Below are 23,794 nucleotides of genomic sequence, written 5' to 3'. Positions count from 1 at the left end.
AGCATCCCTGCTAGTGTTCCTCCCAACCCGTCCGCCTCAGAACCCAGCTGACCGATTTTCTTGGCGACTGCCATCCAGTCTGATCCGGGTCCTCCGGCGTTGAGCAGTTTGGCGGCCTGTTTGACCCACTGAGGCGCAGAGGCCGAGCTGAGACTCTCGTGGCGACTTAGGTAGCGGGCGGGAAGCACAGGTGCCAGGCTGACTTCTGAGGGAACATCAGGGCGGGGATCAGCTGGGACTGATTCAGATTCAGATTTAGATTTTATTGGACCCCATTGGGGTGACAGTCTAAAGGTGTGATGAGTATGGGACATGGTTCGGACAACCTGACATGGCCATTTGCGTCACTTGAAGCAAGCAATGCCACGAGTAGCTACTGCCTCATGTAGTTCGTAACGTATTTCACGTTGAACCTTTTGCCACTTCATCAAGAAAGAATGGATATGGCGGTTCTCAATCTGCCACTTTCCTCATCTGCCCCGTCCACTGACCGGTCGTCCGGTCGGGCTGGCGGCGCTCGAAGCAGCGCTTCACGTGCTCCACGGACACCCGTCGGAAGTCGCAGTAGACGGTGTCTCCGGAGAGGCACTGGTTCAGCGGCAGCGTGTGCAGACACTCGGGGGCCGGGCAGTCGGCGCGCCGGTGGACGGTGCACGGACGGCCGCACGGACACTCGACGGTAAACTGCCACTGCAGACGGCGGCACAGTGCCGCGCGCACCTCGGCTAATGTGGAGTCCAGTCGGCGATGTATCTGGAACGGGACAATGGTGAATGCTACAGATATCGTGTCGACGAAAGTCGGTATATATGCTAAAACTGTCTACATGGTATTGCTATTTGTATTAGCAAGAAACCATGGCGTTCCACGTTATCATTTCAAGCAAAGCCGACCTCCGTGATTCTGTCAAGTGACTGGCCTTCTTGACCAAATTCTATGACTGATATTTGCGACTGCCTTCCGTTAATTAGAGACCACGTCTCGTGACTGACCTGCAGACAGACGTCGGGGCTGGGTCCCCACGTGGGGCCGAGTCCCCGGTGGGTTCGTACTGACCTGGAGACAGGCGTCGGGGCTGGGTCCCCCGGTGGGTCCGCAGTCCGGCAGGGTGGGGTACGACTCCAGTCCGTCCTCCATCAGCACAGATATCCGCGCCACCGTCACCTGCAGGACAACATACGTGTTTTATACGATCAGCCGCCAGCTGACAGCTGACTTTACCAGCGATAGCCGGTTTCATTGAAACTTCCAGCTGCCGCATACACAATGCACGCCAACAGCTCCTCCTAAAGACACTGCTAACCTATCCTAAATCTTCACTGAACTCCATACTGAAATCTTTGGGTACCTACTCGAATATCGGTACGAACGAATTACGATGTTGTCGCTATTCGGACCAAGGACGGGACTGCTGGATCCAATGGTGGGTTTGGTCTCCTCTCACGTGTATTCTGGCCTGGTGCAGCTGTGCCACGGTCAGCAGCAACTATGAACCCTTCACGAAGAGTGGACGGTCGCTCGTTGATGGAGGGTGGATGGCTGCTTAGTGGACGAAGAGAGAACGGTTGTTCAGTGGACAAAGAGCGGACGGTTTCTCGGTGAACGGAGAGAGGACGGTTCCTCAGTGGGCGAAGATAGGACGGTTTCTCAGTTTCCAAAGAGCGGATGGCTGCTCACCTGTATTCTGGCCAGGTGGAGCGGCGCCGCGGTCAGCAGCAGCTCGTGCGAGCCGTCCACGAAGAGCCGCGCCCGGCCGTAGGACACGTGTGGCGCCCGGTGGGAGCTCTCCTGGGTCCAGACGGCCAGCCGTACCACCAGCTGACTCACCAGACTCGCTAGACAGTAGAGGGTGAAGTTAGCATAGTTTGGTACGGCTCATTGTGGTTCGGCCATGCCTCATCGATGAATGATTCTTGAATTCAGTTGATGACGGGAAACTATTCAGTCATAATCGTTTGATGAGGTCATCGATGCAAATTATCGATTAATATAGGACAATCGTGGTGGAGGTCTGCGCTCAGCACTAGAGGTCACATCTCAATTTAAGGTCATTTCTCACCGGTGAGGAAGCCGCAGAAGTCGATGAAGAGGGTCAGCGAGTCAGAGGGTGACCGAGGGGTCTCCTCTGAGCTCCTCGCCTGAGGGGAGATGAGGCTGGGGCAGCAGCAGCAGCTCGGGAAGAGGCACGCTCTCCGCCAGGTCTGGGAACAGAGGTCAGAGGTCAGGTGGTAAGTCAGAGTCAGGTCATATCTCGAAGTGATGTGAATATCGGATATTATCCGATGGAAGATAAATTTGCAAAATGGACGTATCAGCTCACAACCGGCCACGTCGGTATCCCACTTCCCAGTGACTAACCGTAGAGTGGCGGCGGCGGCGCCAGCGGGCAGACCAGCCCCAGTCGGCGCAGGACGCCCAATGTGATGGCACTGTTGGTCAACTGGTCCCAGTGTCGACTCAGCAAGGCCGCTTCCACCACCCCCTCGGACTCCAGACGCCGCCAGCCGCTGGGCGCCGACTGTCAGTAACAATGAGTCGGTAAGATCACACCGGATTGTAACAGTGTCGTTCGACTTGATGGTGATGTTAGGGGTCAGGCTGGTCTAGTGGTGGCAACAGTGGGTTAGACGAGGGCTGTCTGCGATGGTTCTTTGGGATGGCTTCCATAAGTCCAGGCTCTTTTGACTAGCTTTTTCCATCTATGAGCCCAGTAGTGACAGGAAATATGCAACAGACGCAACTGATGCAAGATAGTTATATGGGTAATGAGTGGCTCCGACTACATAGTAGCTCCAATTATATATGTTGAACTCATTTACGAATGCTAGTAGTGAAGCGTGCTCACCTGGTAGTATTTCCGTTTGGCGTTGATGACGTCAGCGAAGAGCTGAACGAGCCACTGGGGCGAGAGGAGCACCAGCCGGTGCGGGCCGTCTCCGTGCAGCAGCAGACTGCCCTGGTCGTGGTGGAAGCGCAGGAAGGTCGTCAGCTCCTCACCGGCCACGTCGTGCTCCGCCGCCATCGTCTCCATCTGGGGGAAGGGGCGTGGGGCAGTGAGAGGTATGTCCCGCGCCCCGCTGGGGGGGGGGCAGAATCTGCCCCCTCCCGTTTTTCGCCAATAAATTCTAAACGCGTTACGCCAGTGACGTCAAACTTTCGATACCTTATCATACATCAATTTGACACGTTCCCTGAAAATTTGAGCGAAATCCGTCGGAAAATTTTTGAGAAATTGACGTTTTAGTGACGTCATGTTCGCCATTTTCGCCTCAAAAACGGCAAAATTTCAAACGCCGCTAACATCTTCATTGAAAGGAATCAGACGTAACAAAAAAGTTATACGTGATTCTTCTACTTTGTCTATCAAATGGCTATCTCGTTTTTTGAAAATTTTGGATTTTGGCCCAATTTTTTTTTTCTCAAAAATTGACTTTTTTTGGGAAAATAATTATAAAATCCAAAATTTTGAGTGCATCGAAAAACCGGAATATATTCAGAAAGTGGTCTATGTGCACCAACATACCAATTTTTAGAAGAATCGGTTCAAAATGTTGGAGTTATTCAAAATTGTATGACGTCACGACCCAAAAATTTTGAAAAATGATTTTTTGGAAGTTCTAGACCTCGTCAGAAACAAAAATAGCACCATTCGATTCGCCGTGAAAAACTGCATCAGATAGACACCTTTTTAGGCCTTAACAACCAACTTCAAATTTGACCTCACTTGACCTGACCTTGACCTGACCTCGACCTGAGATTCATCCAGAGGTGGTCCATATCACTTATTGAGTGTGCCGATTGATTCTATGAGTAAAATGACCCATAAAACATGTGTCGCACATGCCCTTTTCATATTTTGTTTTTGGTGACCTGACCTGACCTTGACCTTGACCTTTGAATGACATGTATGCAACGAATATTGTCTTGGTAGTCTAAGAACACGTTTGGGCAATCAGTCTCAGTCCATTCTTCGGCAACTACGGTGCAAGGCCGATACTGTAAAACTTGCATTTGTACCCTTGACCTGACCTTGACCTGACCTCTGACTTACTTAACAAAAAAATTGGGCTCTTAAGATCCGCCTTGTTGAGAGCTTTCGATTGCCGTTTTCGCCGTCTTTCTACGACTCTCTCTCCCTCTCTCTCTCTCTCTCTCTCTCTCTCTCTCTCTCTCTCTCTCTCTCTCTCTCTCGCTCTCTCTCTCTCTCTCTCTCTCTCTCTCTCTCTCTCTCTCTCTCTCTCTCTCTCTCTCTCTCCTCTCACTCTCTCCTCTCACCCTCTCTCCTTCTCTCCCTCTCCACCCTCTCACCTCTGGCCATGTAGCCACCACCAGCCCGGATCGCACCCTCCTGGCCACCTCCTCTTCGAGCCGCAGCCACCGTACGGGCACCTTCTCACCCATATACGCCTGGCTCAGAGTCAGCTGCCCGAGACAGCCTCTGAGGGCGTTCAGGGCCGCCGCGTCCCCCGATATTGGCACGGTTAACACCTGGCTGTGAACGTGCCGGCCGCTGAGCCGGCCCTCCAGGGCCTGACGGATGAGCTGACGGCTCTGCTGCAGCTGCGGGGAGATGGGAGGAGTTGGCGTCACGGGGAGTGGCAGGCTCTCATAGTGCAAACTGTAATGCGTTCATATCGAAAATTATCATATGAACGCATTACAGTTTGCACTATGAGATGTGGAGGAGAGTGTTGCAACCATGAAATCGTTTATTTGCCCTTCTCCCATACTGCCTAGTTTCACTAAACCGATAAGCCAAGACCCTAAGCAACCTCATTCTCCGTGCAGCAAACGACCACAACGGATGTTTTGTGTAATTCTCCGTTGCGCCTCCCGTACCCACCTCCGTCTCTGTGGGCGGCGGCCGGTCGTCCTGTGTGCTCCACACACCCACCAGTAGCACGGGCGGCGCCAGGGTGCCCGTGCCGAGCCCCTCGCCAGCTGAGCCCGGTGTGGCAGCTGTGTGCACCAGTTGCAGCCAGTCGAGCAGCTGGTCCAGACGAGTGCGGCCCTCCACCGGAGTCTCGCTAGCCTGTGCAGTGCGCGAACGGCAGTCAGGGGAGGTCAGGTCAGGGTTCGGTGACATTTGTTAACCCTCGCCCGCACAATGGGGGGGGGGGGTGGTTGCCACCCCCCAGGCAGTCTTTCTGCTCTGCACTCAACATTTTTAGAGCTAGAAGGCTGATTTTTTGTATAGCTGCTCGACTATCCTTTCTTGACGTTCACTGAAAATTTCAAGTTTCTGTGATTTTTGGTTTCGGAGATATGACCTTGTTTTTCAGGTCATGTCATGACCCAAATGGCCAATTCTCAACATCTTGCGTTTGCCATGGGCCTTGTGAGCTTTTGACACCCTGATTTCGGCCTTTTTTGCCAGTCTTACCTCCCACCTATCATGGAACATGTTGTTCGACGATGTACAGGGGTCAAGGTCAGGGTCAAGGTCAACCTAGGTCATCTAAGATAATTGCGTTTTAGGCAAGCTGAATTTACTTTTTGTGAAGTTTTTTGACTGCATTTTTGGTAAAAGCTTCTCAGATCATGATTTTGTGATATGGACCCAAAAACAATCGGTGCACACATCAGTATACACACAGACACACACAGACATACAAACACATATTTGTTTATTTATTGGCATAGCGTCCACAGGCAAAGCCCCACTTACGGATGCAGTCGCACACTGACAATAACAACCACTCACACACACTGGAAATAAATATGAATGATAACACTGATCAAAATCCAAATAAATTAACAAGATGGCAAGAGCCTAAAAGTAAACCGACAGGCAACAGCCTAAGAATATAGAAGACATGAGCAAAAGCCTAAGAGAATATACAAGTATAGGCACCTGGCTAATGAGCGAGGCTAAAAGTATACTGACATGAGAAATCCCCTAAAAGTAAACAGCACAGGCAATAGCCTGAAATCCTAAAAGAGTGTAGGTATAAGCAAGAATGACAGTGGATGAAATAAAAAGACAAAAAAGACGAAAAATGAGCGTAGACAATGACAATGAGAATAAAACCGGTAACGGCTAGTTGCTACATGAGGAGCTACATCAGTGACCTTAGGCTAAGTATGTTCCCTGGTCGTCAGCAAATTTGGCTATCTCCGACCTTAGCCTGCAGCTAGGCATAAAGAAATCGGCGTCGGGGCTGCTGTGGACAAGCGAGTTCACGTGCTGGGGAAGACGAATCAGAAATCCTCGCTTCACAGTGTCCACTCTTCCGCGCGGCACATGAAAGAGCTCGGGACGGCGCGTGCGACGGCCGGGTGCCGATAGAGAAAACATGGCCAAGATGTCGGGACAGTCCAAGCGACCACTGAACACGGAGCGCATGTAGTTGATGTCACACTGTGTGAATCGTGACCTCACTGATTCGCAGCCGAACAGTTTAAGCAGCGATGCATAGTCGAGTGAAGGGCACCTCGCCTGTGTCCGGGCGCCCAGCCACATGAGAAAACGGTGCTGTAGTCGCTCTAATCGGCGCAGGTGGGTGACAGCGGCACCCGACCAGATAACACAGCCGTATTCCATTACGGAACGCACGTGAGCCTTGTAGGCGGTGAGGGCTGCGACACAGTCGAACTGCGCTCGATGCACCCGTGTCGAGACCTGCATGCTCCTCATCAGCAAGCCCAGCATGCGGTTCGACTTCGAGACTATAGCATCAACATGGTCTGCGAAGTTAAGCTTGCTATCTAAGATGATGCCAAGGTCACGCACGTTAACACACCTCTCGAGCTGGTGACCGTCGAGCGCGTATGAAGCGACATGAGGTGATGACGCATAGTGAAGGTGATGGTCTTGCACTTGGCCGGGTTGAGCTTCAGGTGCCAGGTCCTTGACCACCGGCTGAGACGGTCCAAGTCAGCCTGAAGGGCGTGGGCATCCTCAGGAGAGGATACACGGTGAAAAAATTTGACGTCGTCAGCGTATGACAAGCAAGATGACCCGATGTGTTTAGGGAGGTCAGCGACAAAGCAGGTGAAGAGCAGGGGGCCCAAGATGCTGCCCTCCGGCACTCCGGAGATGACCGGAGTCCAGTCAGAGTGTTTTCCATCCAGCACTACACGCTGGGACCGCTGGCTAAGGTAAGACTCAACCCAGCCAAGTGCAAGACCCGATATGTTAAAAGAGTGCTCCAGCTTGTGTAAAAGCAGCTTGTGGCTTACACTGGTAAAAGCTGACGAGTAATCTGTGTAGATAGCGTCCGTTTGCGATCCCTTTGTCAGTGAGGTCCAGCAGTGTTCCAAGAAACAGGTAAGGTTGCTCATGCAAGAGCGTTTTGGAAGAAATCCGTGCTGGGAAGGAGGCAGTGCAGGAAGACATGCACGGAGCAGGTCCTCGCACACTACCTTCTCCAGAATTTTTGAGCAGAGTGATAATAAAGATACCGGTCTGTAGTTAGATGGAAGCTTTTTAGAGCCCTTTTTGAAGACGGGAATGATGTTGGCCCGCTTCCATGACGATGGGAACACTCCGGACCGCACCGACAATCGACATATGATGTCGAGAGGGATCGCAATCTCCTCAGCACACTCGTGAATAATTCGTGCACTGAGGCCGTCAGCGCCGCAGGCCTTGTGAGGGCTGAGCTCACGCAGGAGCTGTGCCACTCGACCACAGGGTACGGTGAACGTGGACAGGCCTGGGGCGTCGAGAACAGGGGCGGCTGGTAAGTCGCCGACGTAGGGCGCGCTGAACTTCTCTGAGAAGCACTGGTTGAAACAGTTAGCTCTAGCAGACGCCTCTGTCACCAGCCTACCAGCATACTCTAAGACAGGAGATACGTGGTTATTTGACTTCAGGGACTTGATAAAAGTCCAATATCGCTTGGGATTATCCTTAAAATCACGGACGAGGCCCAACAAATACGCTCTATATCCGGCATCAGCCTGACGTTTAAACTCAGCTTTGGCTCTAGCATGCTGCTCTACATTCGCAGCGCAGGGGTCCGCCTTCTTACGCCTGTGGGCCCGTTCCTTCTCCCGTAGGAGATCCCTGATAGTGCGATCGAACCATGGTGGGTATTTCTGGCGCAGCTCTATGATAGGCACATAGTCACTAACAGCGGCGAATACGGCATCATAGAAAAACTCTACTGCACCGTTGACGTCCATAGCCTCGAGCACAGTCCAGGGCACCGCGCGCAAGGCGTGACGCAGGCCGGCGAAGTCAGCGCGCTTATAGTTGTAGACCCTGGTTCTGGATGCTCGGGGCGTGGGGCCGGTGTCGATTCTGAGACGCGTCTCGACCACACGATGATCGGAGGCGAACAGCTGGTCCCGCACCTCCGACGTCACAGTGCCTCCTGATGACACCGCCAGGTCGAGGACGTTGACGCCTCTCGTTGCCGCCGTCACCGACTGAACCGCGCCACACTCCGCGAGGGCGTCGATGAAGGTGGTGGCTCGTGCAGTGCGTCTCCTCAGTTCGGCCTCTCTGTCGCCCGACCACTGGATCTCTGGCAGGTTAAAGTCTCCCACCAGGAGGAACGGGCGGCCGGTCCTGTGGAGCCCGCGCAGGAGGTCCGCCACAGCCTCCATCTCTCGGTCAGCGTCTGGAGCGCGGTAACAGGTGGCCAGAAATGCAGAGCGCGTCGTACCCAGCTGCACCACCAGCGCCTCGCAGTCATATATTATACATATAATTGACCTTGACCTAACTTGACCTGAAATGACCTCAGCAGCAAAATTCTGGTCGGGTAGTGTGACTAAGAGGTTCTAGCTGGCTTGGCACCAGAAAACAGCATCGTCATCGGTATTTGATAAGAAGCGCACTTGATATCCAACGGTGACCCAAAACAGCAACATTTTTTAGTTTGACCTGACCTGGAAGGTCAATGACTGACCTGAGAAGGTAAAACTGGGTATCATTGGATTCGTCTCTTCCCAAAGAATCTTTGGTCTTTACTGCTAAGCTCTATCTCCAACAGGAACGAAATGGCGCGGGGGGTGGTGGCAACCACCCCCCCCCCCCATGTGCGTTCTAGGATGGGAAAATGGCATGTGCGGGCGAGGGTTAATGTCAAGCAGTCCAATGATGACGTTTCGTGAAAAATCAATGCTTGTCCAGGTAAATATAGACAGACATAAACCATGATTAATTTTTGTAACCTCTTCAATGCGTTTTTAATTAACAATTAATCGTAATGGATGGCATTAACAGGCAAGGCCGAACTTAAGTTACTTAGTCTATGCTATAAAGCATTGATTGGATTAGCGTTGATCGTTGCGGCTGCAGTTAAGTGAGCACGTACCCGCATCTGCTGTGTCCCAGGCTTGCAGCCTATTTGTACTCGGCCCTGCACTGACCTATCCCCGTGGCTTTCCGTGACATATCCTGTGTACCATACGTCTCTGACCTGTCCCTGTGCCTCGCCCTGACGGTTCTGACCTCTGTGTCCAGCTTATGCATATTCCTGCGCCCCGCTTTACATCTCTCACCGGATCTCTCTTTGATCTATTCCGTGTCCCGTCCTGACCTATCCCCATACCCCACCCTGACCTGTCCTGATGCCCCAATCCCCATCCTAACTTATCCCTTGCTCTCACCTGACCCTTCGCCCAGGTGGTAATGGTAGCCGGTCCATCCAGCGGCTGAGAGGCATCAAACACCAGCAGGTAGACGCCTCTGTAGCCCAGCAGGGGGAGGAGCACGGCCTCGTACTCCGGGTCGCCGCTCCAGTCCCACACACTCACCGTCACCTGTTAAATGTAGGCATGTCGATGTCACCTGTCAGATACAGCGACTGGCACATTTCAGATACAATGGTTGCCAGTTGCCACCAATCTCACAATGACTGCTAGATAACGGTACAGGGCTGTCAGCTATCCCAATAAGGGCTGAATATGCTTAATTGGGGTGACTACTGCCTTATGCCATAGTGACCGCCAGCCCGCGCATTATAACTACATTAGTTGCAGGGAGCGCGTCCGTCCTTGGTCCGTCCCTTGACAAACGTCAGACACAGACACATCAACCCCTATGACACTCCAACGTTCTTAAGTGACTACTGCTCGTTCTCTATCGTCCCGTTCCGCCTCGTGTTGTCCCATCCCTTCCCTGTCCCGTCCCACCGACCTGCTGTTTCTGTCCCGGTTCGGGCGACTCGTTCCTCTCCTGGCTGTTGTCGGGAGATTCAGCCAGCATCTCCTCCACCAGCCTGACAATCTCCGGGGGCAGCTCCTTCAGTGCACCCTCGTCAGTTACCTGAACACATCAGAAAAAGTCACTTGACTCACTTCCGCTGCCTAGCTGCATCACTCGTTGCGGCCGAGAGTGTGGGCATACTGTACCGCAATACATGCATGTCATGCGGGACAGCCTACGAGTAGTTACAGACATAATGTCTCATGATATGCATTAGCTCCAATTTCGTATAGCCATTCTCGTCCAGTGACCAGACAGTCATTTCAGTATGAAATATTCAAATAGGTAATGAGCGTGCCGGAGTGACTGCTGCGTTATTTATGTGTCATTCTGAGTATCCGCGGGCGTGGCACCTTCTACCAAATCGATAACCTTGCATTAGACACCAGACAGTGACACTGACCTAAGGGACCACGCTAAGGGACATTCAATTAAAAACCAATCGAGCGATGTCCTTTGCTCAGCGGTCTAACTGACCTCGAAATCCTTCCTGGGCATGACCTTGTTGAGGCTGCTGCGGCTGAGGTTGACCCTGAACGTGCTGGAGAAGTGGCGCGACGATGAGCGGCTCTTCCGTTTGGCCATCTCCCGCGACTTTCGGTCCTTGAGCAGCTCTCTGACCACGTTCCGCGCGATGGCCGTCTGGTACTCTTCCTCAATTTCCTCCGGCTCTGAGAGAAGTGGAGGTAGAGACGTGATGTAAAGACGTGATGCGATAACGGGAAGAGGTGATACTAAAAAGTGAAAACGTGACGTTGAGAAATACGACGGTAACTGGCTTGCAACTGGCGACAGACAGTGTGACAGTGACTGACTGTACCTCATGGTCCAAGACAGCTAACCTCCAAGCTAAAGGCAGTGAATGGTCCTCTTCGTCAGATGTCAGCTAATTTCTCTGTGCGCGCGACCGGAAACCTTTCACTGGGATGACGGCGGCCCATGTGAAATTGATTTTGGCTGATGACATAAAAGTGACAGTAACCGATTCCAGACAGCCCCCTCTAACCTCTCTGGGCACTCGACCAGCGCCCGGTGCTGGGCCGGCGGCTGCCCACCGAGGCGCTGTCCGGTTGCCATGCCGACGGGTCGTCCACGGGAAATGTGAACAGATCCGAGCTGTCCAGACCGGCGGTCGGCGGTGGCTGGCTGACGGCAGAGCTGCCCAGCAGCAGGTGACGCAGCGTCGTCTTACCGGCCCTGGCGCAAGGAGGACAGTCGATCTGGGTCTTCATTCCACAGACAGAGTGAAATGAAGGCAGTCGATAGTGGTGCGACACAATAGTTGTACTAAAGACAAGGCTGTGCTGGCTACGATGTCATTGGGACGTTTTGTGGCTATCCAAGGTCGTAGTCGTCGGGTCATTACATTTAGATTACCTCGTTGCGCGGAATATTGCCTCGTTACACGGCATCATACCCATCGTTTGTCGTAAGAAGTGACCCCTTACCCGCAGTTCCCGATGATGAAGAGCCGACTACGGTACACCGGTACAGTGCCGGCCCTGCGCACCTGACGGTACAGGTCCCGCGCCGCCTGACCGCGGGCCAGAATCTCCAGAGGCGTCTCCTCTGGAACGGGTCGCAGGGCATAGGTCACGAACTGTTGGTGCTAGATCCTTGATAGCGCGACAAGATTTGCATCGGTGTGTCCCCTCTGGCAGATGTCACATATAACCTACACTGGCATAATAAACCTATATATCGTACTCCTCCACCAACACTGCTATCGACGTTTTGTTGGAGAGAGGTTACACGACGAATGCTATCCGTCACACGCCTTTGACTGGACCGACCGCACCGTGATCCCCAATGACCCACAATCCGATGGACAGACACGGAATGTTGTATTCCCGATAGGGGCAGACGCACGGTCAAGCGTCTACATTGGACGTTTCCGACCAGTTACCGCGCTGCGTCCCTGAAAACAGATATTGTTTGTGTCCCTGACAGACATGCAGCCTCCGGCAGGGATCCCCTGTCAAACGACCTTGACCGCGCTGTGCTCCTAACAGACAGACAGAAACGGGATGTTGTGCCCCGATCCCCACAGATAGACAGGGGCCAATATATCACACGCCTCTGACCACCGCACTGTGCCCCTGTCCCCTGACAATACAGACATGGCCGTGTCCCTGACAGACAGACCTGCCGTGCCGTGACCCCGACAGACAGACCCACCGTGGTGCCGTGTCAGCCGTAATCCCTCGGCACCACTCAAGGCCCGCGCCACACGTCACTCGACATATTCGCGTCACGCGTCACGCTGCGCGTCATTCGTGTAACCCCTGCTCAGGTTACACCGGCCGCGCCATGTTTTCACGTCACCGTGGTTTTCGCCATCGCATTCACTGAGTCGGACAGCCGACATGCATTACACCAGGTCTGTTCATACAGCCCTTCTTTCCTGAGGAAAGGTACACTCTCTAGTAAGATGGCTGTCAAACTATTCTCAATGCAACACAAATCCGTAGCGTTTTCATCAGTATATGTAATAACTACTACGCCGCACCCGATAACCCTTCCCCAGCATCTCATTATGCCTCCGATAACCTTATTTGGCCCCGGCATCTCACCATCTCCTGTGACCTGACTTGACCCATCATCTCACCATTTCTGGTGACCTGACCCCTGTCTCCATCTCACCACCCCCAGTGACCTGACCCTTGTCTCTCACCACCCCCCGTGACCTGCCCCCATCATCTCACCATCCCCGGTGACCTGGACCGACTGTGTGTTGCCATAGACGTCCACCAGGGCCCAGAGCGGCCTGTCCTCGCCGACGCCGGTGGCCAGCCGGGTGACCTGCTGGTGGTTGACCGAGACGTGTAGAACTCCGTCCAGTGTCAGCCAAAAGTGGATCCTGGGGATGCAGAAGGTGGATGGTGTTAGATGATTAGGGCAGGGGTGAGCGGAGCTGGTTAGACAGATTAGACCGGTAAATTTGCACACGTTACACACGTGAATGCACGTTTTGAACAGCTATTAGTGAGAATTCAGTGAACAGAGGTTCAGCAAATGTTGACTTCCCATACGCTATAAGTCAATTTCGCACTGAACGTTTATGTCTCGTTTATAGGTAATACGTTTCCTGAAAGCTTACGCGACCACTTCCGTTTGTGGCTCCGATAAACGGTGGTCCGATGTAGGACTGACCAAATCAATCAAACGAATCGAACGGCCCCACATTGATGGGATCTTCGATTGGCCAATTAAATCTTTTTACTGGGGACGAAGACAGCCTCCTTGGGGACAGCCGTTGGCACGCCATCAGCTCGCCCTAAGTGGACGCCCGACTCCGCGCGCGACAGGGCAGCTGCTCTGTCCCGTCGCCCGGCCACCAACGACCACACAGTGATCAGGCCACATCTTGTAACACCTCCTGTTTCGTCACTACCCCGTATAACACACCCCGCTTTGTCACCCGTTCCTTTATCTGTCCCGTCTCGCTGAATGAAGGAAATGAGTGAATTTAAGTTTAGGAATGAGTATAGACCTCTTCCTTCATTTTATTTCGTCCCGTTGCTGACCCCGTCCCGTCACCTAAGCCGTCTTCCGTCCCAACTCTATCCCGTCTTATTTCTGTCGAATCACTCGCCCTGTCCCTCCCTGTCTCTCCTCCCCCGCCCACTCACCTGGCGCCGTCACTGAGGTGCTGTTCGCGGATGGTGCGCACCCAGAACCCGGGCCGCCGGATTAAGTCGGGGAACGAGTAGCGCGGCAGGGAGGTCAGCGTGGCCGGGTCGTGCCAGGTGACCCCCAGTCGCAGCGCGCCGCTCCAGTCGGAGACCTGGCTCACTCTCAGGTGGTACTGCTCACCGCGTGCCATCGGAACCGAGCTGAGGGAGAATTCGGAGTCATCCAAACCAACCGACCGACACGTGCCAAAGGGAACTCATATTGATAGCGATAGGAATGATTGCCGAAAGTAACTAGAGACAAGATGCGTGATACCTTTATATTTATTTATTTATTTATTTATTTGACATCGTAGGCTCATTCCACAAAAATGGCTATTCCTGAACCAGGGTCGCAATATAAAATGATGGGTGTCGTGGGAAAAACATACGCACGCACGCACACAGACAGACATTCGTTCGCAGTCACTCTCTCACAAACGTGTCGTCATGAAGCATTGCTAACGGTCAGCCGCCTGTTGTCGCAACAAGTGCCGGCGCAACTCTGCCTTGAACGCGCGCAGGTTCAGGTCACACATCGCCGGTGGTAGGCTATTAAAAGCTGTCACGGCGGTAAAGAGGAATCGTCTCCTCCCGGACTCCGATTTGATTCTTGGCACATGTAGCATATCTGTCTGTCTTGTGGCTCGCTGATGTACGTCACGTCTATGCACTATTCTACTCGCGATTGACTCGGGCTGCGCAGTGACCAGCATACGTTTCAATAGGGTCAGCACATGATATGAGTACATGTTACGCGCGGACAGCCATCCCAGGTCACGCAGGACGTCACTAACATGATCAAACTTCCGACGCCCCGATATCACACGGGCTGAGAAATTCAGCAGCTTTTGCAGACGTGCGAGCTGAGTGGTATTGCAGGAGCCGTACACACTGATACAATAGCGGATGAGCGAAATGACTAGACTTTGGACTAGGGTGGTGAGCGTCGAATGTGGTAAAATATGTCTAGAGTGACTCAATCCGATTAAAATACCTGTGCAGCGCCGGACGACATCATCGGTATGGGCGGCAAACGACATACATTGGTCAAATACGACACCCAGATTCCGCACCGCGGGAGAGCCGGGGACAATGGCGCCCATAAAGTTGATGCTGACTGTTGGAAGCTGCCGGAGATTTTGACGAGTGCCGAGAACAATGAGCTGAGTTTTCTGAGCGTTGATTTTCATACCATTTTTGCCAAACCAGTTCGAGAGCAGTGACAAATTTCGTTCCATGGATCCGATCAGGGCGCCAATGTCTCCGGGCCTCCCGCCCACGAGAACCTGAGTGTCGTCCGCGTACTGCACGATGCTCGCGTCATCAACGAATAGCGACATATCATTAGCATAGATGCTGTACAAGAGCGGTCCGAGCGATGTCCCCTGATAGGTGCCGATCGGGTTCGGCAGCGCCGCCGACAGAGTTCGAGAGCCAGAGTGGCTCTCAGCTACCACCTGCTGCTGGTGGTCGGCCAAATAACTCTCAAACCAGCGCGTGTCGACATTGTACAGTTCGAGTTTACGTAAAAGTCCGGCGTGCGGTACGACGTCAAAGCATTTGGACAGATCTAAAAGACACAAAAGTGTGATTTCCTTACGGTCCATAGCCTCAAACACTCGGTCTGTAACATCTAAAAGTGCGGTGTCGGTAGAATGGTTCGTCCTAAAACCGTGCTGACTAGACGAGAATAAATGATGACAGGTGAAATATAGGTAAAAAGCTGCTCGTAAACGACGCGTTCAGTGATTTTGGCGATGGTGGGAAGGATTGATATGGGGCGGAAGTTGGTTACGTCTGTGGATTTGGGTGATTTCTGGATGGGATGGATCAAGGCTAATTTCCATGAGCTAGGGACGCTGTGACTGGTGATGCTGGAATTGACGATGTGGGTGATGACGGGATAGATGGAGCCAAAACACTGTTTGATAAAACGCATACATAGTCCGTCAGCGCCACACGATGTACTGCTGGCCATCCTACCAACGATACACGACAGTTGTTCCGGTGTAACGGGTGCCACCTGGAAACGGCCGGTGGAAACGCGCGGCAGCCGCACCGCCAGCTCGGGCCCCGCGGAGTCCACCTGTCGGGCCGTGGCGGTCCCAATACTGGCGAAGTACTGGTTAACTGCGTCCGTGTCAGCGTCCGGTGAAGGTTTGGTCGTCCGCTTCCCCGCGATGACCGGCCGGACACTGCGCCACAAGGAGCTCGGCCCGCTCTCCCGCACGCGCCGGTCGATCTCCTCTCGCGTGTCACGGCGGACGGCCGACCTAACCTGCCGGTTCAGTTCCTTATACAAGGCACGATCTGAGGCACGTAGCGCCGCCCGCCGCCGGGCCATTAGGTCCTTTGTGGCTTCCGTCACTGGGGGCGCCGTCGGGTTACGCACTCGGAACCGTCTGGCCGGGGCCAGACTGTCAATAATGGGCATAGTCACCGCGATAAAATAGTCCCACTGCTCGCCCGGGTCAGCACTGCGGTACACAGGGCTCCAGTCCACGGCCCACAGGCGGCGGCACGCCTCGGCGGTGTCCAGTTTGCGCCAGCTCCGTCCTGCCAGAGTGCACCGCTCCGGTCGGCGGCCCGGGGTCGGCACCACCGCACGGCACCAGTTGTGAGGACTGTAGTGACAGTGCAGCGTCCCGGCCCGCTCAACACCACGATTCGTTGCGATCACATCGATGGTGGAGCCTGATGACCGGAACGTAGCACCGTCGATATGCTGGTGCACTGCGTAGGCGGTAAACAGCTCTCGGAGTCTGGTAGCCGTAGCGCTGCCGCCGTCCGCGGTGTTGATATTAATATCGCCGGCTATGACGATCGGTCCGCTGTGGCGAGTGATGTGGTGCTGCAGCTGCTGCTCCAGTATGTCGAGGTCCGCGGTGACACGGACCTGTGTCTGCACCGGCGGCCGGTAGAGGGAGCAGATTACTACCTTCTGCGGGCCCGTGCCGATCTGGACCCACAGCGACTCTAGCCTGGAGTCCGCTGTGACTCGGTCAGGTCCGTCCAGCACGGTGGCCACCATCCCCTCCCTCACCAGAACGGCGACACCGCCGTAGCCCCTGCCGTCAGCTCGGTCTCTCCGCAGCAGCTGGTAGCCGGGAACCGGTAAAAGTCGATCGGGTGTGGCCGGCTTAAGCCACGTCTCACATAATACAATGAGGTCAAAATTGTGCTGCGCGATGTCGTCACGCAGTTCGAGCAGTTTTGGTTTCACCGACTGCACGTTAAGCTGGGCGATGTACAGCTGATCTGGCCGCTCTCCAGCTCTCCAGATCCGCCCGCCCCTGGAGCCGCGCCGCCGGCTGCGCACCCCTCGCCGGGTAGGCCTGGACGGGCCCCTGTCGGCGGCCGGCGGCCTGTCAGGGTCGGCGGCGGTCCCGCGCGGTAACGCCGGTCGCGGGGGAGCAGGGAGAGCCGCTGCCACAGGGCGAGGTCGTTATAGTTAGCACCTACTTGAAAATGTTAGTGGTAAGCTCATGGGGATCAATTGGACCATGGACCTCTGTATACCGGGTATACAGATGTCTATGATTGGGATTGGACGTTGATTAACCCTCGCCCGTAAACGGTGTTTTGCCACCTTCGCCCATGCAGGGCGTTGGTGCGACCCCCCTCCCCCTGGCGTTTGAAAACGGAGCGTTGTAGAGCTTAGCGGAACAGACCAACGGATTGCTCTCAACGAGATCTCGCGATTGGTGGTATATTTTTTGGTCCTAGGTAAACATTTGACCTACTTATGACCGGTCAAAGGTCAAATTTTCGGAAAAATCTAACTTTTTTCAGATTTCCGCGCCGATTGCGGCAAAACATTAAGAGATATCGACTTGAAACCTTCACTATCGTGATCCTTGATCAATTCTCTATCGTTTGGTGTGTATTTCGATGTCATACCTCTAAAAATGATGCGTTGGGAGCATCGGAAGTCTGCAAGGTCATTTGTGCATTGGGTCACGTCAGGCGTGTGACGTCACTGACCTGACCCTGACCCAAAATGAACTACAAGAAACAACCGGCGATGCCTGAAATGGATAGCAAATTCGAATTCAGGGCATCAAAATACCCCGAAAAGGCATACAAGTGCAAGAAGTCATTACAGGTCAACCGAGGTCACTGACCTTACCTTGACCTTAGTAACCTTCAAAATGTCAACGGACATTGTACCAATGTCAAATCAGCCAGTTGTGATTCTAAAACAATCCATCAGTGTGTCAGGTCAGTCGGCATTTATACCAATGTGGAGCAATCTCCAATTTAGCGTAAATCTGGCCGGAGGTTGTTCCCTTTATGACGTCATAACTCCGTGACCTGACATGACCTTGACAAAAATAAAATACCAAAAGTTGCGCAAAGGATGCCCCAAAGGGTAATGAAAATTTGAGCAGGCTATCTGAAACGGTTCGGCGTGTAGCTAAGAAAAACCTCAGGGGGGGTTGCACCAACCCCCCCCCCCCCTACATGGGCGAGGGTTAATCGTCCCACAGAACAGCGAACTTACGGAGAGGAGTTCTCTGGCAGGAAATCCCTCCGATTTCTCTCTAAGGGAACATTTTCCTCGCCATCCACTGACCTGAACGTGATTCCATTGCAGAAGCCCTCGCGGCGTGTGGCGCACGTGTCATCGTTTTCGAGCGCCACGTGCGAGCCGTGCACCGCGTGAAACTTGAACATGGCGCGGCGCCACCGGGGACTCGCGCGGCGGCTCCTGTAAAAATGATATCGTTTGCCACTTTTTTACGACACACCATTGTCCACATGTTAGCCGTTTCTGATCAATAATTACCATGCTTGAACATAGACTGTGCTTTGCGGCACACTATACCTTCAGGCGCCTACAGGCATCGCCATCTATTGAGTGAATCTGCAACGTCTGTGGTGCTACGCGGCACAGTATTTCTTCAGGCGCTTACAACTAGCGTCATCTATGGAGAAAGTCTGGAACGTCTGCTGTGCTTACGGCACAGTATCTCTTCAGGCGCTCACAACTAGCGTCATCTATGGAGTGAATCTGGAACGGCTGCGATGCTTTGCGGCACAGTATCTCTTCAGGCGCTTACAACTAGCGTCATCTATGGAGTGAGTCTGGAACGGCTGCTATGCTTTGCGGCACAGTATCTCTTCAGGCGCTTACAACTAGCGTCATCTATGGAGTGAGTCTGGAACAGCTGCTATGCTTTGCGGCACAGTATCTCTTCAGGCGCTTACAACTAACGTCATCTAGGGAGGTGATCGGAAACGTCAATCGTGCTCTGCGGCACAGCATAGTAGTCCAGGCGTTTGGCACTAGTACCATCTAGTGAGAATGGATTAAAGCATCCTGCAGGTGCAGATCGTTTGACGATTTGTGCTGCTGCCTGCTGGATACGGGGAACCGGAAACGCAATGAGTCTCTTGCTTTGAGCACCATCTTAGGACAACAAAAAACAGGACAACAAAAAACTGTGACTCATTTCGAGAAAAGGACTTTCTTTATCAGTGCAGTGAGCAGTGAAAGTAACTCAGTGTCCGTAGGTGAGTCCGTAAAAGTCCGTAGGTGAATTGAATGAGTAGGCTGCTGCACTTGGTTTTTATCGTCATACTCCCCTCAATAACATTCGAGCTGTGCACCGCTTCTGAGACTACACCCTGTTCCCAGTGCACACATACCCCCCCCCCCCCACACACACACACGGTCAAGCATCGATCACCAGAGGCGTCACTACAGACGCCCGGGGTAGGTAGGCACTGAGTGCACACGACCTGGGCGGGAAGGCTGGCTGCCGGTTTTGTTTATTAATTTTTTTTTGCGCAACAGCTCAATATTCACTTGTGCGGAGGGCCGCTGTTCACCCGCGTCGCGGCTCACAGCGACGGTCCGTTCGCCATTCACCGTGCTGCGGCACGCTGTCCTCCGTGTTATACCGGTTCGCTGTTTCCCGTGTTATGATGGCTCGATGTTTCCCGTGTTTTAACGGTCCACTATTCCCAAGTGTTATGAAGGTTCACCGCTCGCCCGTTTGACGTGACATCGTTCAGTACCTAAACCAAGGCTCTTGTAGCGAAACGACAAAATGAGCCGGACATGCAAGGACAAGGTCAAGGCCAAAATTATTTCGGTGTGCAGTTTTGTACCCAGGGACTGGGTGTGCTGCATAACTAAGTACCTACCTAGCTCAGTAATTCAACTCATTTTAGATTTGCATGAAAAATGCATGAGTTAAATGGCGATGCATTAGGTACGCCTTTATGGCCTAGCGCCGTTGCATCGTCTTTTTTATTACAAACTCATGTATACCTAATGACGTTCTGAGTGAAAGGTTCTGGAAAAAGGAAAAAACCTAAAGCGAGAGAGCATGGGTCAACGTGGCTCAATCACTCCGGTGCTACACCGCACCAACCTCATCGGAATAATTAGGCATGACTCCTATGAGTTGACCGTGTGCTTTATATTCTCATTAGTAACGTATTGCGATGCCCCGCTATCATTTCCCGTGAGACAACAGAGGCCTTGTGAGCTCACAACAGTGGTAAAACAAACAACAGTCAACCCTCGATCAGTATGTTTTTCAACGGATAGGTGAATTGACGAGTCTCATTCTGCTCTGAAACGTCGACAGATGGTGCATTACGCTACCCTTCAAAATAGACGAAGTGAGCAGCAGTTGAAGCTGTGAGCACTGAGCAGTTATAATTATTCTTTACCGCAGTGCCTGGGGTACATTTTATTTAAGTACAAATATGACCATCGGATGGCACTATGGCGACAAGCACCCGACGTTATCTTACCGATTCGAACTGAAACCGTACGAACACATCGTTATCTAATTGCCGTCTTTTATTTAGCGCTATCATAAAACATCGCAATAAACTTAACGTATCCACTTTGTATATACGTACTAACGATACCTATGTTGCCGCCAATTGACAACTTCTCCTACATGACATGTGCATTGTGCATCGTGGGCTATATAGCGGATAATGTACATTTTAAGGACAATGTATAATTATGAGTAGTTTTCCTATCTACTGCCCGCGATACTGACCGTGTATGGCGTCAGCTCAGGGTCCATATTGTCGCCTCTCCGCCACCGGCCGCCGGCCGCGGCCCTCCGTCCCGCAGAGCCGAACCATCGGCCGCCGGGCAGACCCGCTGTCACTCCGTCATGACAGGGTCCTGACCCGAGTCCCGTCAGGAGCGAGCTGTCGGAGACACAGAAATCGATGCGGCGACAGTTCTGAGTATATGGAAAACCGCTGTGCTGCTGTGCGTTGCTATGAGAGACCGCGAAATCAGCGCAAAGTAAGCATTACTTCTACCCATAACATAGTCACACACAGCTCCGTTTAGCGCTGTAGGCATAAAGCAAACATCGCACATATTTGACACACTCATGTCCCTACACGGCCAAGGAGCTATCTTATGGCCAGTTCTGTTTAAAGCCCAATGCATTTCTGCCGAAAGTTACACTTCGTCTTTGTGCAATTAATGCGTTCATTTTTACGCAGTTCTTTCCAATGGATAAGTGGGATTTATGACATCTGTTAGGGCCAGCTTCATTTTGTATTTCCATCAATCAAACTAAACGGCATAGATAACTAACAAACGATTCGGCGATAGCGATAGCTTTAACGATAACTTTTCCTTTTAGTCCACGACAGCCATCGCGAATTAAATTAAATGGCATCGTAGATATATGTCGAGCCGCATAGGCGGCGGAACGGGGAGGACACCGGGGCACCGTGCCCCCCTTTGATTTTGGCATTTTAACATTAGCCCTATGGGCGTTGCATGGAAAGAATGACCTCAAAAGTCGGCAGTGCCCCCCCCCCCCCTTAATTGAAGGTGTTCCGCCGCTACTGTGTCGAGGCACGGATAAGCTTCACAACTATTCACAACAGATGTCGCCTGTCATACCTATAAAGTTTACCGAGCAGGTTAACGTACAGGGTGCGTAAAAAGTTCTGGCCCTCTTACAGTAAGCGCCCCTACGCGTGCTGCGGTTGCTTTTCGGGAAGCCAATAGCCGCACGCAATATCTTCAATGATCCTGCTACACAGCCAGATGTCGAACAAAGCAGACCATTAACGGCCAGTCATGGAGGCAATGTCCGTGCTAAACGTCACATTGTCGTTGGATACCCGCGCGCGGCGCGGCCGAATCGGGCATGACTGTTGAGCAGGTTGCGATGAAATTTGGAGCCCCCTGCTAACAATTACGCGTATCAAAGCCAAATACGAATAGGGGAGGTCCTGTAGGATGCACCCAGGTCAGACCGGTCACGTCCAGTCAAAACTCTGAGAATGTGACTGCCGTGTCTTAGGCCATCCAGGACGGCCCACGGCTCGGGCGGCAAAAAGTGCCCAACCGTCTTCATTAACGCCAATTGGAAGATAAACGGGACGATGTATGAGCGTCTGCTTGACAGTGACGTCATCCCATTGATCCTGAAGACGTATCCAAAAGTCGATTTCGTTTTCCAGCGGGACACTAACACCCGCAAACAACGCAAGTTCCATCCAGCACAAGCAAACTGAGGAGCTCGGGGGAGAAGCCCATTGCTGGCTTAATGACCTATCTATTGCCCCCTCAGTCACCCGACCTGAACCCCTTGACTAAAGCATCTAAAGCGTTTTGTAGGATGAGGTCCAGGGAGTGTCCCATCCCAATTTGGAGGCCCTGAAGCCACACATCGTGAAGATGTAGGAGACGAAGGACCCCACCTACATCATCAAGACATGCAAGTCTTTCCGCCTCCGTGTGGAGAAGGTCATTGCCGATTAAGGGGGTAATATTGTGCCTGAGGCGAGTGAACGTATCTGGTTTGATAATGCAAACCATTATTTGGTGTTAGCGTTGATAATATTCACTCCGATTGCATTCGTTTATCGAAGTACAGAAATGGGCCAGAACTTTTTGCGCACCCTGTACATACAGCTTCTGAACCCTCAGCGACGGAGCTGAACTCACCTGGCAATGCGAGAGGAGAACCTGAGTGGATGTTCTGACACCCCGAACCTCTGCGCTATTTTGACCCGGTGGAAAGCACAGCAGCTTGGACGCATCCACTGCCCCCGCGCCGGGTGTATCTCTGCTGCACCTTTCACACCGAACTGTGCTGCACGAAAGTGTTCACACGCTAGCCTTATTATGCTTCAACTCTTTCTAACTCGCCAGGTCTTCCCGTAAACCTCATACACCTCGTATATCTCTCAGCGCTTAAATTGATTGAATGCGCACCAATCAGGCACCAGATTCTCAAAATCCGAGCACCGCCACTCCCAAGCTATCCACACAACCAGCGTCACCCGCGCCGTCGCTGTCACACCACTCAGCTGGTCTGTCGCCTCGGGCAGTCGGCGGCCGACGCCCCAGGCGCTGCCCCGACCTCACGTGTTCCCAGCCCACTACCTGCCGCCGGCGGCGGCCCGGTGTGTTTGGCGGCGTTGCTAAGCGACAGGTCGATGACGTGGCCGGTTGGCCGCCGTCTGCCACTGCGGCCACTTAGAGCGGACACTGTCGGAATCTCGAGACGGACGGTCATCAGGGAAACGGGCCGAGAACGGCCGAGGTCAGAGCGACGGATAGAGCTGCCGGGTCGGTGGATTGGAGGCGAAATGAGGCTTAGAAAGGAGGCTCAAAGGCTGCTGACTCGAGTTAGGCACGGCGCTTATTTGAACCTGGATGGGTCATGTGCGAATGACTGATTTCGGAGACAGCTGCTCTCTTTATATCCGTTCGATTGCTCGTGTCCTCAAACCTAGATCTAATCTAGGAAAAATCTTGTAACGTCCCTGGCAATGTGACCATGTGATTCGCAGGGTACTCACGTTGACAATGGCCTGGGAAAGCTGGGGAAACGCCGTACCCATATCACTTACTGATCTGTGTCAACGCGGTCTCGCAGGCAAAAAAAAAAAAACGGACTTAATTCTCCTGATCCACTCGCGAAAATGATGTTAAACTCCCTTC

General features: G+C 52.9%; 1 protein-coding gene across 1 annotated transcript; it reads right to left on the bottom strand.

Moving 5' to 3' along the window:
- Window positions 1–11: 11 nt before the first annotated feature.
- On the bottom strand, window positions 12–13,430 carry LOC122373215 (the record flags this gene model as incomplete). Its single annotated transcript, XM_043351063.1, has 17 exons — window positions 13,426–13,430; window positions 12,868–13,022; window positions 11,611–11,731; window positions 11,169–11,359; window positions 10,640–10,833; window positions 10,094–10,222; window positions 9,565–9,717; window positions 4,844–5,032; window positions 4,309–4,560; window positions 2,846–3,031; window positions 2,359–2,518; window positions 2,188–2,201; window positions 2,060–2,138; window positions 1,678–1,835; window positions 1,057–1,164; window positions 492–753; window positions 12–205 (listed from the first exon to the last, which is right to left on the bottom strand). Coding segments are annotated over exons 1-17 (2,550 nt in total), but the record flags the coding sequence as incomplete, so codon positions are not given.
- Window positions 13,431–23,794: the final 10,364 nt, after the last annotated feature.

The sequence above is a fragment of the Amphibalanus amphitrite genome, unplaced genomic scaffold, assembly GCF_019059575.1.
Source record: "Amphibalanus amphitrite isolate SeventyFive unplaced genomic scaffold, NRLGWU_Aamphi_draft 001460F_arrow, whole genome shotgun sequence".
Taxonomy (NCBI): Eukaryota; Metazoa; Arthropoda; class Thecostraca; order Balanomorpha; family Balanidae; genus Amphibalanus; species Amphibalanus amphitrite.
This window is presented reverse-complemented; position numbering and strand designations above follow the sequence as displayed.